Source organism: Etheostoma spectabile, chromosome 1 (genome assembly GCF_008692095.1).
Source record: "Etheostoma spectabile isolate EspeVRDwgs_2016 chromosome 1, UIUC_Espe_1.0, whole genome shotgun sequence".
NCBI lineage: Eukaryota > Metazoa > Chordata > Actinopteri > Perciformes > Percidae > Etheostoma > Etheostoma spectabile.
The window spans coordinates 21,022,783-21,039,694 of record NC_045733.1 but is presented as its reverse complement, the minus strand read 5'-3'; the positions used below and the strand labels follow the sequence as shown (position 1 = coordinate 21,039,694).

The window sequence follows — 16,912 nt, the reverse complement described above, 5'->3', positions numbered from 1 at the left end:
CATGAGTTGCGAGCCGCTCTGCACCCTCACTACATACTAAGAACCTGTGAGAGTCCAGGTTGACACCCCTCCAGCGACCCACCCCCCCATATGCACGAGCAGAGAGGATTGGGGTCAACCACCAATAAGACTTCAGATGAGAAACCCTCTAAGAAGAAAGAGAGAGAGGACCCCCTCTCTTCTTCCCTCCATTCCTCTTTCAAATCAGAGAGCATTACATCTCAAACAACGTCCTTTCATCTATCATGCAAAAAAGACTTCATTCCACTCAAAAGCAGGAGCATGGTGCTTTGTAAGGACACAAAGAGAGTAATTAAAAAGCAACAACACCATGTTTAATTAATGGGGATTTACAATAGAAAATCCCTCTTAATACCATCACGCCCTGGTCTTCATTTAAACAGCTGAATCCCACTTCCATCTGCTTGGCCAGGGCCAAGATTAATATAAAAAAAGGCTTGGCCTAGTAGCTGGTGCTGACACCTCTGCTTCTATAAGTAAGCGGGGTCAAGTCCAAAACCCCTATTTCAGACACTTTCTTTTCCCTTTTCTCCTCTTTCCTCTGCTCTGTTGAAAAGAGACAATGGCGTTCAAAAACGAGGGAGCTCATTTTCTCCCCCCCTCTTGCTGTCACCCCACTTATCCTCCAAAACACTTAGATATTAACAGTCCATCTCTCCAACTCTCTATAAAGAGACCATCCTTCCTCCCTAGGAGCGTCCACCACCAGACAATGAGTCCACATCCCGCCCCTTGTCCTTCGCTCAGACCTCAGGTACTCCATCCCCAGATGCAGGTCCAATAGACTCAGGAACTCTTTTACCCAATTTCCATTTTAAACAATTTGGCAGACATGATTCAAATGTATTTTTTTCACTATTGTGTTTTAGATACTGTGGGATTTCATGTTTTGCTGTATTGTTGTGCATTGTCCTTATTTCTGGCTGCTGGCTGTACAAACAATTGCCCCTAGGGGACAATAAAGTTACCATGAACTTGCACAACATTTTCTCTCTGTAGGGCTGCACTCCCAGCCCAGCTTCACTTCTAGTTCATTATTTTACCTTCCTTGCTTTTCTCTCTTCTGGGTTTCCCTGTTTTCTCCTGACTTCTTCATCTTCACCATCGCTTTTAATCCCACCTTAATCTCTTAATCGAGTCCATCACTGCATTGAGCAAGCTTGAATGGCTCTTTCCTCATTTGCACTTAATCAAAATATTCTGGGTAGTGGCCTGGATGGAAAGCATGGGTCAAGGGCTTTCTTTGTTTTAAACCTCCCAGCAGACCAACAACGCACACACAGACTGAAGCACTAAGATACACACTTGTCATTTTATCTAGCTTCTAACCATGTTTAATGCTCATCTGCCAGAGATATAACAACATGAGTCTTTTAACAGGCCGAGTGAACATCCTACCAACAATGGCCGTGTGGTCGCACTTGGGAGAGGGAGACGGAAAAAATAAACTAGCCAAAAGCTTGTGAGGAGTAAAAAATAGATCAAAGCCCAATCATGACCCAATCACATTGTGTTCTCGCAGCGCTTTTAAGAGGACGGGTCAGTGGTGTTTTATTGTGAGTGGGAGCTAGCCTAATGAAAGGGACAATACGTAGATTAGCAGTGCCAGCCAGGCGGCTCAAACTTCACCCTGGTTTTAATTGCTGCAAACAAGAGGAGTAGAGGCAGGGCAAACAGAGGACAAAAGAGCAGGGAAGGCGCAGAAGGAGGAGGTAAGAGGAGGTATGAAGCCTAGATGGCAAATGGAGGTATGGCTTTTATGGAGGTGTAATGTGTCCATCTGGTTCAGGCTGGGATGTGTTGAGGAATGTGTGTGTGCCGGTGGGCAAGAGGGTCCAGTCACCTCATTAACCGCAAATGAAAGCAGAGGATCTTGTCCCTGTGTTGGAACAATATATGTTCCTTGAATGTCAACAGTTTACACAAAGCAAGTAAAGTCCATAAGTGAAGCCCAAACATAGCATCACTTAATGCAAAAAAAATCCTAATTCATAAAATCTGCAGAAAGGGAGCTTGGGAATGATTCTTATCTGTTTTAAGTCTGAGATAGAGAACACCAGTATCAATTCAATGTCTGCATTTAAAGTAATGAGCTGGAGTTTAGCTTGGTTAGCATAAAGACTGGAGGCAAAACAAAACTGCTAGCTAAACTGGCTCCTTCAGCTGAAAAGAAATGTAAAAATGACAATTTTTGATTTCAAAATGAGTTAAATGTCGGTGCTGTTCTTGACAACCAACACTTCATTGATGAACCATCCGCTCAGTACTTCTACACAGCATTTCCAGCTAGGGTTGGTAGGCTGTGGTTAGCTAGTTGCACCATGTAACACCATATAAACACAAAATGTTCACATATTTGTTGTTTATGTACAGGTTAAACCAACCTGATATAATATTTTAGTTTGTGAGTTTTTTTTCTCACGTTTTCACTTTGAAAGGCTAGCTGTTTCCCCCCGCTTCCAGCCCTTAAGCTAAGCTAGCCCCATTTGTGTCCTCAGCGCTACTCTCGTTAGCTTTAGATAGCACTGCCTTTCACAAGGGGGTGTCCTCCCCCAGGGACGTTTTGAGCGTCAACAACATTTTGCATTTCGATACACCTTTATGTACCAATTCACGGTGGAAATACATTTATCTAGCCGATTATGGAGAACAACAAAATAAGTTACCATAGTTATGCGGACGACACACAAATTTACATAACCTTATCGCCAGGGGACTATTGTCCAGTACAAAAACTGACTAAGTGCATCGAACAAATTAACGGCTGGATGTGCCAGAACTTTCTGAAATTAAATGAAGGAAAAACTGAGGTGGTTGTTTTTGAGAGCAAAAGAGAAACGATTAAAAGTCTGCGCTCAGCTTCAAACAACAATGTTTAAAACAACAGACAAAGCCAGAAATCTTGGTGTAGTCATGGACTCAGACCTGAACTTTAACAGCCACATTAAGACAATTACAAAGTCAGCCTACCATCACCTTAAGAATATGAAGGGTTAAAGGACTTATGGGTCAACAGGATTTGGAAAAACTGTCCATGCTTTCATCTTCAGTAGACTTGACTACTGTAACGGGGTCTTTACAGGTCTCCCTAAAAAATCAATCAGACAGCTGCAGCTGATTCAGAACGCTGCTGCTCGAGTCCTCACTAAGACCAAGAGACTGGATCACATCACTCCAGTTCTGAAGTCTTTACACTGGCTTCCTGTGTCTCAAAGAATTGATTTCAAAGTACTCTTGCTAGTTTATAAATCCCTTAACGGTTTAGGTCCAAAATACATTTCTGATCTGCTACTACACTATGAACCACCCAGACCTCTCAGGTCATCTGGGACAGGTCTGCTACTACACTATGACCCCCCCCAGACCTCTCAGGTCATCTGGGACAGGTCTGCTACTATACTATGAACCACCCAGACCTCTCAGGTCATCTGGGACAGGTCTACTTTCTGTCCCCAGAGTCAGAACTAAACAGGGTGAAGCAGCTTTCAGTTTCTATGCTCCTCATATCTGGAATAAACTCCCAGAAACCTGTAGATCCGCTGCTACTCTCAGTTCTTTTAAATCAAGGCTGAAGACCTTTCTTTTTGATGCTGCCTTTCTTTAAATGAATGCTCATCTCTTTAAATTTCTTATGCTGCACTGTAATTTTTATTCTTGTGTTTTATGTGTCCTAATGTTTCTATTTTGTTTTTAACTGTCTATTCATGTGTTTTATCGGTTTTTAATGCTTATGATTTTTAATTGTTTATACCTGTGTTTTATCTGTTTAACTGTTTTTGTGTAAAGCACTTTGAATTGCCCTGTTGCTAAAATGTGCTATACAAATAAAGCTGCCTTGCCTTGCCTTGCCTATGCGGAAAAAAAAGAACACAGATGACAATTGAAAATATTTCAAAAATATGATGGAAAGAGGGGCATTTTTAACAACAAGGAACATTCTAAACACTTTTTTATTCCCCAAAATGTTAAGCTAATCTCATATTCACTTACGCAGTACACCAGTGGGTGTGCTGACTGAGGAAAACTGGAAATAGCAGTAACCAAAACCTAGCATGGATACATAAACAAAGGCCATGACATGGAAAATGTGATGAAGACACTTTTCCACAAGGTTGCATAACCAGTCCTCCACTTATAGAAGATCATACAATTAGTGTTGGTGTGAACAGCTGGGCTTGTAGGCCAGTTAGACTGCTTATCATGTCACTTCCAAAGCCAATGTGGATCTGTTTTTTTTTCATGGATGCCCTGTCAAGCTAACAAAATTAGCTTGATTACAAGAGAAGTTGCTGCTGAAATGGCACATGGTGAGAGAATCCGTTGATCTAGTCTTCCTCAGACTGTCCTCTGATCTATACGCTGACACTATAATGAACTGAATTATGGCCTACCGTCAGCTATGTGACATGTCTCTCCTTTCCCACTCTCCTCCTTTCATTCTCTTTTTTCCACTCCTCCCATTGCTCAAGGAAATGCTTTACAAAGCACGAGAAACTGCTGCTTACACTCATGGGCAATGATGTCATGTTGCAGTTCACGCATATTACGAAGGTTTGCATTTTGCAGAGGATGCATCAAAACAATTACATCATTAGAGGACAGTCTTTTAGGGCATAAGGGCTTGGAGCTTGAGATAGAAGTGGATGAGACTTTAATTTCCAAAGTGTCCTCTAAACCAGTGGTTCTCAAACTTCTTTTTAATAATGTATCCCCTGTGAAACATTCTCTGACCCAAGCACCTTTGTAACTGAAAACCACTTGAAAACACACAAATGATACTTCAAATATTTTTAGGGAACTATGCATGTTTAAAGAAATCTCAAGCACCACCTGCAGTTCTCCAAAGTACTCGTACCCCCATTTGAGAAACACTGCTCGTTCTTTTCAGACAATAACAAACCTTCCTATTAGCATATTTGAGATAATTCAAACTGGTTTGGGAATGTTTCATTAACCCAAGGGATTTTCTCAAACCACGTACAAACCACGTAATGTCATGTCATCAATTTAAAGTAAAACAGCAAAGAAGAACCAAGAGGTTCACTGGCAGACGCTTACCAGTCCAGAGCAAGTCGATATGGCTGCTGAGGAGGCCGACAGGTTACGGATAACTCCCTGATACAGGCAGTTGTGAAACCCTACATCAGGCATCACCGTGGCGATGCCATCCGAGTTGAGCGTCTGCACGGTGAACCCGGGGCCGACCACAGAGGACGGACGCAGGTCCAGGTGCATGTCCTGCCCGAAGGCCGAGAGCCGGTAGTGCAGAGAAGAAGACAGGGACCTCCTGCTGCGATGGCTTGGCCTGGCCACATCGTGGGTCAGGTATCTTCCCTCAGAGTCCACCTCCACCGGGGTTACAAACACGTAGTCTGAGGAGAAGAGGGGTGGAAGGGAAGTCACGTGAGAGTGCCAACATCAAATACTACACCTCATTTCTGCTCCAGGAGTTATTTTGTGTCTGATTTGTGTCCTTTGGCATATACACGTTCTCACATCCTGCTTCATCTCCTTCAGTTCAGTTAGTTAGTTCCAACATTTTTCAGAGTATATTTGGCCAAAGAGGAGTGTAAACATTTGTATTTAGCCATTACTTATACATTTAGTAGAGAGAGTGACAATGACAAAATGCAAAAGTATGAGCCTCTGTTCAAAGTCCAAGTTTATTTGCTTAATTAGTTTATTGCCGCTAAGCTAATGTTGGTTATTTTTTTGTGTTGGCTGCATGTCAATTACTGTTGACATTTTTAGATAGCTGAAAGAAATCTGATAACAAACTATATCATAGATGCAATCAAAATAGTTTAACATGGTGTCACCTTTAGCCACTTATACCATGAAAATGCACATGGAAACACAACATACATCAGCAACATCTAAACAGTAATGTCAATCGGAAACAAAAAATGTCACTAAAAAAATGAGCTTGTGCTGGAGTGAAAGGTTCTCTCCTTGGATCACAGATGGACAGAGAAGAGAAGCCAAGTAGTAGTAATAGTTCTGACATGCATAGTTCCATGCATGTCAGATATGGGTCAATACTTCAGAACCAGAGGTTGTGAATATAGGATGTTCTGATTTCATGCAGTTGTCATGGTGTTCAAGTCAAATACAATGCTAACAATGGTCCATCTAGGAACCATTTCAACACAGTAGATCAGTAAAATACTCCAAAGTAATGGCAGAAACTAGAACAACTCCATAAAGTTTTTTTTATGCCTTGTGAATTTGACAAAGGGACGGACTTTCTTCACCTAAACCCTCAAATAGTGTGACTGCTGGGACAATCGGGATGCTTTCTTAACAACCAGATAGAAAAAAGAAAAGTCCACCCCCTCAGTGGTGTAGTCTAATGTATTGTAGTGGGTATACTGTATACCCACTAATGTATATACAGTATATCCTATATATAAGCCTATACTGTATATATGGACCAGAAACTGCACATCAAAGTGGGGTCTGGGTGTCCTCCCCCAGGGAAGTTTTGAGTGTCAACAACTTCCCTTTCTGCATTTGGATACACCTTTATGCACCAATTTACTCTGGAAATACATTTATTTAGCTTATGCAAACAAAAAGAACACAGATGACAATTTAAAATATATTAAAAAAATTATGGAAAGTATGTTTTTGCATCTCATTGGGCATTTTTAAGTGAGTATATGTATACCTGCGTATCACCTAGACTACACCACAGCACCTCCCTTCTTCCCTCAGAAAATCCTGAACGTGTTTCCTGGGTTTCTGTGGGTCAAAGCAGCCCAGAGGGAATCCCTGCACTCATTGGTTGTCCCTCCACAGCCGGTGCAGCCGTGTCAGCAGTTGTAAAGACCTAAGCAGGGGTTTCCTAACAGTTTGGCCAAATAAGCACCACATTTACAATTAAAATGTAATATTCTTATAATGTCTTCATTCAAGACCATCTTTGGAAACCACCGGTCCAATAACAATGCCCATCCCTGCAGTATATCACAGTCTATTCACTTTTTCTCTACACACATGGAACGGTGCCAGCTGGAAGAAACATCCCTAGATGTCAAAAGACAAGCACTCACCGTGATTTAATCCGTGGCTGTCGCTGGAAGAATAGCCGGCCGCAACGGTGTGGGAGCAGTAAATGTGCAGCGTCTGCAAAAAGAATAAAAATAAAAAAAGGACAGGTAGCAACAGGTTGCAAGCACAGGAACAGAGGAAGCCAAGATATGATGAATGTAGTACCTCTCTGTTAAAACATGAGTTTAATTTGCGATGACAAACACTTGTGTTACTTTTCACCACATGGTCATACATGTTTGTTGACATAAATCCTGCTAAAAAGAGATAAATGCTTGTTTGTTTTGGTCCAACACTAGACTGGTGCATGTGCTGCATTCGAGGTTTTTAATAAAGTGCCACATGCCTTGATGATATTCCAGGATAAGAGGGTGGACAGGAGCCTGACTGAGGTGCATCCGACCAGCGGGATGGGTAAAGTCCATATCAGAAGAAAAAGGCAATCCATGGTGATGGCATGCGCGCGTACACCTCCCCCGTTACCTCCTGAAAGAGCGCAAAAGTAGTAATAACCTGCGGTATCGCATAATGCAATAAGAGCGCATTGTTTAGTGGTTCTGTTTCCCGCTCTGCTGGTTCAGGTGAAGTCGGCAGGTTGCAGCAGCCGGTGGTGCGCACAGACGCAACTCATGTGCGCGTGTGTGTGTGTGTGTGCGTGTGTGTGCGTGCGCGTGTGTGTGCGTGTGTGAGGAGGAGCGGTGGGCAGCGGTGTGTTGGGGATCACCAGCACGGGAGGAGCGCTGACCGAGCACTCAGCCCGGCTCTGTGAGAGCCGTCTGTGCAATAAGGAGCACAAGTCAGCGGCCAGCAGCCAATCAGCGCGCAGCATCATTTACCACGCCAAGATAAAAGAGAAGAAAAAGAGATTCTCCTTTTGGCAGCAGCAGGACTTTTGCTGCCTTCAAGTGCAGCTTGTTAATCTCGAAATCGAAAGCTTATGAGCAGAAAGTTACGTTCAGTAGGGCAGTTTCAGACTGTCTGTTTCACGCCTCCAGGAGAACTCAGACCTATTAGTCAGCATTTTTTTGCGCATAAGTGACCACTCCAAACAAGGGACTGTGGAACGAACCGTACTCAGACCTCCTTGGGACGTGCTTTGAGTACGGTGCGCTTCGAGTCCACGTTTTGGTTTTGTTCACCTACGCATTTTGAACACAACACACTTCAGGTGTGTTTTTTCCTTTTGCCAAAATATTGTATTTTATTTTAGCCATGAGGCCCCATCCGAGCTGAAGTGGACCCGAAAGAGACCTGAGTCCTCTTGTGGAGGTGGAGGGTGGGGGTGTGGCTTTGACCAACTGCCACTTTGATCATTTGAAAGCCATGATGTCTCTCTCTCTCATGGGGGGGGGGGACAAATTCTCTGGGAGGGCAAAGCAGAGAAAGGGGAGTTAACCTGGCTCCTTATGACCTCATAAGGAGAAGATTCCAGATCGGCCCATCTGAGCTTTCATTTTCTCAAAGGCAGAGCAGGATACCCAGGGCTCGGTTTACACCTATCACCATTTCTAGCCCCTGGGGGGCCATAGGCAGGCTGGGGGAACTCATATTAATGTTAAAAAAAACTCATAAAGTGACATTTTCATGCCATGGGACCTTTAAAAAAAGAAAAAAAGTGCTAGAAAAAAAATACCTGAACAATACACAACTGTTTCAATGTTGTTGTTTCTTCTGCTTCTGTTAATGGTGAAAAGTAGCAGTGATGTAAAGTACTTCAGTTCAAGTAGCCTACTGTACAATTCTGGGGTACTTTTACTTGACCGGAGTATGTCTATTATACAAGGTACTTTTATTGTCACATACACATACATGTTGCAGAATTCATTCTCTGCATTTAACCCATCCCTCAAGGGATGAGTGGGCAGCCACTCCAAATCTTATTCAGTGCCACTGACTGGAGAACCTAGTACATGTTTTTTGATGGTGGTGGGGGGGGGAACCCACGCAAACATGGGGAGAACATACAAACTCTGTGCTGCATGAAACTTTGCCGCATTTCCAATGGGAAATCTTGTGCTCCTCTCTGCTGTTCTCTGACTGCTGTTACTACTGACTTTAAGATTATGATTTTACATTAAGAGAAGCATTTGTTAAGCTTACAAAACACTGATAAAGATTCAAAGGTTTCCTGCTTTTTGTCTTGTAACCGCTTGAAAAAAACAGCATCCGCATGTTGACACCATGTCACACATTTGTCACTTCTATTTGTAGTGGAGTATTTTTTAGTAGGCTATTTTTACTTAAAAAGTTGCAATGCTGTCTCTACCTCTGTCTTAAAGGCTATAAGTTTGATATCAGTAAAATGTGCAAAGCTTTCCTATCCCAACAATAAACAGATTGACCAGATGGTGGTGCTATAACGAGGAAGTGTTGTGTTTTGGCCCAAAAGTCCTGAAGCATCTAAACTTACACTGCCTCTTGTGGCAAATTTGGGATAGATATTTGGCTGTATAAATAAAGCTGAGAAATACACCAGTGGTTATCTATCTTATAGGTAAAGTAACTAGATAAATCCTTTTTGGACTTCATATTCTGACAATACAAACACAAGTTATATCTGCATCCAACAAACATGGATAATCTGCACTAAACCAAAGGGTCTAGAAAAATGAAGACTCACTGTTGTCATGTTGAAGTGACAGGTTGCACACACTTCACTGGTATTGTTAAAGCATGTGTGTAATTCTAACTGAGAAGAGGTAGTCCCGCAGTAACCCTTTCCATTCCGGTGGGTGGAAAACACCTGGACAGGTTGCTGGACTGCACCGGCAGACCCAGCTCACCACACAGACATCCACACTCTGCTGGGCGTAATAAGCAGGGCACAAACAGCGAAGCAATGAAACATCTCCCTGCTAACCCGCGTTATTCTCATGGGGCTTATTAAATGTGTGTGCTACTTAAACGTGTGTGTAGAGTATACTGACTAAATCACCCTTTGTGGTATTTGTTTATCATTAATCATTTATTAGTCTTACAATATTAGAACAGGTACTAGGGGGGGGAATCACCAGACGCCTCCCGATACGATATCATCACAATACAATATTATTGTGATTTTAAACATGTTGCAATATTCAGCGATACAGTATATTGCAGGTTATTACCTTTTTTCCAACTTCGAATTTTTCCCTATTTCCAATGACGTCCCCAAAAGGAAACTTTGTCAACATCTGATTCATCTTGTTTGATCATCTCACTCATGAGATTATCAAGCAGACAAACTGACCAACACATAAATAATAAAAGACCGATACTTGGCGCCTGTGTATCGATACAGTATTGCCACTGAAAATATCGCAATACTACGCTGTATCGACTTCCCCCCCCCCCATCCCTAACATGTACCGTGACACTGTTATAGCATCTTGCTTTAATGTGATAGTATCGCAGGTCAGGCCCTATGCAGTTATTGATCCTGATGAGGATCTTTTTCTAACGCTAGCCCAGTTGAACATACTGAAGGCGAGATGGTCAACGAACACACGCCTCTTCGAGGTGTAAAGAAAACCCCCGGAGAACATCTGCGTAATCTACCCAATCCACACGTGTAAACACAGGGGGGGGGGGACAGTAAAAACCCCACACAGCCCAGCACATCGGATCAACAGATCTGCTACGAAAGAGATTGATCATGTCAGACAATCAAGCAGCCAGGAGGAGAGAAATCAGGAAAAATCCACACTGGACCATTAACATCATCAACATCCTGGACTACGTTCCTGTCCATTGCACATATAATATATCCTTAACCTTTTGCACATCCTGAAATATTTTTGCACATCCTGCACTAAACCATTCAACTTCTAAGTGCTGTTTTGTAAATTTGTTTCTGTATTTATTTCATGTTTAATATTTCTATGTATGCACCAACCACCAAGGCCCCATTCTTGTAAGTGTTACGTACTGTGCAATAAATCCTTTTCAGATTCTAGCAACAAAACTTTGATCTAACAACGTTGAGTCTTGTTTTGGGCTTCATGGGCACATGACAGCGAGCAACATGTGAGGGGAAATGGTGGAAAAATATGTGTTAAAAATATTGGAGCAGGATGCTGCCATGTGCACAAAAATAACATTTCTGAGCAGTTGGGTTAGGCAAACAGTTGCAAGTCAGGGTATCAAAATGCTTTTTCTAATCAAAAGTTGTGCCGGTGGTCTGGAGCTTTGTCAGATCAGAGGTTTCATTACTGCCTCAGAAACCTTTTCCCGATGGAGATCAGCCACTCTGCATTTATTAACCCCCCCCCCCCCCCCCCCCCCCCCCCCCCCGCTCAAACTGGGTCCCACTCCACTCCTGAATGGACCTGCTATGCATCTCATTGGAGTAACAGGCAAACAGTTGCTGTAAGCGTCTCAAAAGAGCTTTGCATTCCTCACAGCATGCCAAAGCATGCAATAGAAATAATCAGAGGACCACTTTTTGGCAGCAGAGCTCGAACAAGTTGTTTGAAAAATACATAAATTATTCATTACTTATTACTGACTGGTAAAACAACTGTTTGATGTTCCTCTACCTCGCTCTGTCAAAGGCGACGTCCAACTACTCCAAAGTAATTTTCTTATTCATCTCTCAGTCAATAAACATGAAGCTGGGCCACCTGTGGAGCTCACTCGGTTGAGCGTGCACCCCATGTACAAAGGCTCAGTCCTAACTGTGGCAGCCGCGGGTCCAAAACCGACCTGCGGCCCTCTCCCCTTTGCTGTCCTGTCAATAAAGGCATAACATTGCACAAAAATAATCTTTAAAAAAGACATGACGCATGTTCGGGTTCAAAGGGCTACTTCTACAAGGCTGTAAAAAATGGCCCTGTTCTCTTTAGTCCACTGTTAAAAACATGTACACTAGGAGTAAAACATGCTGGGACAATGGAAATTCAGCATTATCTTGTGTGCTGCTAAACTGTGGTGAGTGAGCCCTTCAGAGCCCATTGATAGATCTTATCCTTTACAACATATGCGTTTCGTAATATTATACTCTCAATAGTTTTACCTTCTTTTGACAGAAGGTGTCCCAATACGGAATCAATCTTCATAGGGATAGGCACCCTTATGATATTATACCTCATTGACTTATTACAGCACCTACTGTATGATGCAATTTTGCCATACTTGAGGCGAGTGTTAGTGTCAGGGATTTGAGGTTGCTGGGACATTTCCTGCGCTGTACTTTGGAGGGTTATCTGCACAGTGTGGTGTAGAGTTAGTGAGGAAACACAACCACACTGTTTCCATGAGTTCTCAGCAAAGGTTGTTGCATAAGCTCATGTTTGACACTGGGCTGACTACCTGATCACTCTGCTCTGGCCCACCTATGTGTTTCCATGTGCAAGGCAACACCGAAACACACAAAATTAAGACTGGGAAGGGGAAAGACTTGGTGGGCTGAGGGGCTTTTTCTGATGTGGCTGATGATGTGGTTCCTGTCCTTTGTTTTGGTCATATCTTCTCCTTTGCGGATGTGTGTCTCTCAGCACGGATAATGCTCTTTCTCTCCCTCAGAAAATGTTTGTATTGTTAGTGGTTGCTACAGATGTTTTTAAATCTGAACAGTGTTACACCCCGGCACACCACAGCTCGTTGCACCGGGCCTCTGTGTTGACAGACGACGTGCTTATTTACGGCATGCTAAACCTACTGTCTGAAGCCCTTAGCAGTCTCTCCCTTTTCTCGTAATATCTATCCCCAGATGGGTTGTTGAGTTGCCAGGGCCTGTCAGGCCAGTCTCTTGTTTGTTTCCCAAAAGCAAAACAACATATCTGGTTGCAGCTGAAAGTGTAAGCACTTTGGTTTTCTGGCCAGGGATGGAAATAGATTGGAAGATTTAAAGACCACACTGAGACGAGGTCAGTCCCCCAAGCCTTCTGTCCTGGGAACACAACGTGAGAGGAACCAGAGTAAAGAACCCCTTTGACAAGTTAATGGTATGGAAGTTGTGGACTGCAAGAATATACCTCCACAGATAACAGTAACACATACTTTCAAAATGGCTCTCAAAGCTCTTTATTATGACAGTGAACATCTACATGATCCCGTGTTGTGTAAGTGTAAATGAGGAGGCTTCATCTGATCTACCATCAAAAATATTTAATCTTGAGTTACTTTAAGTGGAATTTTTGTAAACCTTGTTTAGCTAATGTTAGCATTTTGCTTTAAGTACCACTGTGCTTGTAAAGCTGCCACCTCTTACTCCCGTTTGTCTATCCAAAGTATTTTAACGTTATACTTTGCAAAGACCAAAGTACGCCATGTTCCGGTACGTGAGCTGCTTTATGCTGATGAGGCTGCCTTTGTCGCCCAATCAGAGGCCGATCTACAACTGCTCTGCTCATCCTTTGCCCCTGGGTGTCTAGAGTTTGGCTTGCAGATTAGTTAGACAGTTGTCCTCTCCCAACCTGCAACCGTCAACCCTGCTGTATCCATGGACAACAATCTTTGGTGGACGAATTCACCTACCTGGGGTCCACAGTCTGAAACACCAATTATCTTGACGCAGAGCTTGACACGTGCATTGGGGAGGGGTCATCAATCAAAGAACCTCTCCTTGATCCTCAAAGTCTGTGTACTTAGCACCTTACTACACGCAAGTGAGACGTGGACAACGTACCGCAGGCACAAACATCACTGGAAAATCAAATTTTGCAAAGCTACATGTAAACAGGAATATTAGTGGAATATTCACTTTCATTAGCCGTGGAAACAGCTTAGTGAGAATATCGTTTTTTGCGGAATAATGGCAAAAACCTGAATATTATGTGCGTGTGAACATGGTCACTCATATGTCCTCATGTTTTTCTGTATAGCTCTTCTGCAGTCAGGCCTTCTGGCATCTCTTTTTACCCCCCCAGCATTAAAGATGTCTAATGCTATAGTTTAGCTCACAGATGGTCCATCTAGAATTCAGAAACAGCATCTGTGATATCAGTTATCCACATAGTTTAGGACAACAGTACAGTTAAGGTACGGCTTACAGTGAAATGTCTGACCATTAGCTTACAGGCGTATGGAAAGGATCTTAGATTTGTCTGTCTCTTGTCAAAATGTACACAAATTCTTCTAGAATATGTATTTTATAAGTAAACTGTGTCATGCTACCTGACCTTTGCTAAACATCTGCCCTGAACTGAGATTAAGCATCTACAGCAATGCACATCTTTTTTTTCTAGCCTTTCCAAAACCCAAAACAGAGCAAAAGTGTAATAAAAGGATTTAACAGTGCATGTATCTGCTCGAATGCTAAACACAACATGACATGCAGACAGGCAGGCTTCCCATTGAAATACATTACTTCAAAATTTGAATTTGTTGATTTTTTTTTTCCTGCGGTTTTTTTGTCACTTTTTTCAACGTTCTTTTGTCATAGTTCTGATATAGAAAGTTTTTGTAAATGGGTCAAATTTGACAGTTAAGATCAGAGGAACTTATGTTGAGTGGATGAGTTTAGTCAGGATACTGAATTGTATTCATTTAAATTTCCCCCCAAAAATTCAATGAAAGTTATCAATTCTATTTGTAAAGTGCGTTGTATGTAATCAGTCCTTTTTGTGTGGTCATTTGGTTAAAAAGAAACCCATATTTCTGATGTAGACATTTGGAAAACGGGTCAAATTTGACCCAAAGACAACAGGACCATTAAATGTCTCCAGTTTAATATGATCATAATGACAGAAGAACCACAGAGACTTTGACATCTAAAGAATATTTACCAAAAGAAAATTACATATCCTTATGCTTTGTGTGTGTGTGTGTGTGTGTGTGTGTGTGTGTGTGTGTGTGTGTGTGTGTGTGTGTGTGAGAGAGAGGTGGGATTTCCCTACTTTCACTTTGAAGTCAAGGGGATAATTACATGAAGAGGGAGATGTCATCAGTTGTCAGCCAGGTGCCAGGAGTCGGGGGGGAGAGCCAGAGAGACCATTTCCTATCCCATCAGCACCTGGGATTTCTGTCTTTGATGACATCACATGGGCCCATGCCAGTGGAGGTGCTAACTGCCCGGTTTGCATGTTTGATGTGCTCAGTGTTTGTTGCCAGGCAGATTTAAAGCCTGCTGATTTTCCGATATCCATGTGCTATAAATTCATTGTGAATGGTCAGTGAAGCACTTTGTTTTTTGATCATGCATTACAAAACTTTAACATGAAGAATTAAATCCCCCTTCCAATACAAGGGATGAAGAGCCATGCCAAAACACTTATTCATGAACATCACTATCCAATGGAAAATAACCTCAGAATGATAACGTGGTGTCAACATGAAACACAGCGCTTTCAAGCCGCAGAGCCGTTCACTTGACGGCGAAAAAAAAAATACTTTTACTCAGGAAACGCTACATTTTGGGGATACAAATAATTCAGCAGAGAAAGGGATATGTAGACCCCCCCCCCCCCCCCCCCACCTCCTAGCTAATTGTACCCTGATGATGCAGGAATGTAGTGGGTATATGTTAAGTCAAAAAGATTGGGTGAGGTTGTAATGTGTTACACCAATATTTTTTTAATGAATTTCATTGAATAATCCACTTTAGCTGCACTACATTAAAACACATCACTGCATACTGTTTACCAGCCTGAGTTTACTGCCAGTCTTAGAAGATGGTCATACAGACATTTGGAATTTTCTTTCTTGGACTTTTCTATCTCTACTCAGTCTTGTCTCACTTAATTTAGACAGCACTGCTCCAGGTTTATACTGGATCAGATGTACAGCGTGAGCTCGTCCAGTAGCCAAGCATAGGGAGTTTCCAACTGTTGTAACGACGCTGGGCAGAAAGATGACTGGGCCATGTTTTAATACGCTGTTTAATTCCCATTAGATACGGTCTGGTGCTGCCCTGGGGTTTCACTACATGTGGCAGGCTTCCCACACACACCGCACAAAACCCACATACAGTACACACATACTGCACTGTCTATTGCCTCCTTTTACAGATCTGATGTGATGTTATTGCAAAAAAAATCTCCCTAATCTGCATCAAAGGGGTTCCTTCTTGGAGAGTTGTTGTGACGAGGCAGTAGCTCAGTAAATCAGCCTACAGCAACCACACCGCAACAAAGACCAGAGAGACTTGTTTCATTTACAGGAAGGAAGCCAGAATGCCAACACAGTGCACAGTAAAGTTCTGAGGGTGTGAATGGAAACAATGCAATTCACAGCAATACTCGAGGAGGAACTCACAGCGGGAAAATAAATTACATTTTTGACAGTGCTGAGAGTGCCAGAACGTAGTGTAAAATAGAAAATAAAGCTTAAAACCTTTTTTCACAGAATTGCCAGTGTTGTTTTTGGTCATACTTTTTTTGAGTCAGCACAGTACATTCATTTGTATACATGATGCAAAAATAGATAACTAGATAATACATACTGCATGGTGCAAAAGGTGAATGGACACACCAATTTGTTGCAGAATTCCAGTTCCAGTTGGCTTTAGTAGACTTAAAGGTGCCCTGCCACACATATTTCATGACTTTGTGGAAATGTCTACCATGACAACAGGGATGTAACAATGCAGGGTTCCAAATATTAAAAAAAAATGAGCTGTGTTAATTTGCAGAACACATTAACACATTTCTTAGAACCTAAAGATACACACAATGCTTTTTGGTAAGAAACACTAAATGCAAACACAACTTTTGTAAGAAATCCCCATAGGGCTGTGTTCCACAACTTTTGTAACTTTCAGAAACCATCCAACGGCCGGGCCCACTCCTCACAGCAACTGGGCAGATGCGAGCAGGTGGGAATGTAGAGCAAGATTTGACCTTGTGTCAAATTCTGAAATTCTATTCAAAAAAAAGTTTGTCTGAAGTACAGTAGTACTAAATAGTTTTAGACTGCCGGG

The 16,912-nt window shown here is 42.3% G+C and overlaps 1 protein-coding gene across 1 annotated transcript in view; it reads right to left on the bottom strand.

The window, feature by feature from the left end:
- The window catches only part of adamts18 (ADAM metallopeptidase with thrombospondin type 1 motif, 18), a 61,060-nt gene extending 53,213 nt beyond the window's left edge, over nt 1-7,847 (bottom strand). The window contains exons 1-3 of the mRNA XM_032517008.1: nt 7,421-7,847; nt 7,077-7,149; nt 5,080-5,393 (exon numbers count right to left, since the gene is read on the bottom strand). Of these exons, the coding sequence (XP_032372899.1) occupies nt 5,080-5,393; nt 7,077-7,149; nt 7,421-7,522 (489 nt within the window). The 5' untranslated portion in view covers nt 7,523-7,847. The remainder of the gene's footprint in view (nt 1-5,079; nt 5,394-7,076; nt 7,150-7,420) is intronic.
- Nucleotides 7,848-16,912: the final 9,065 nt, after the last annotated feature.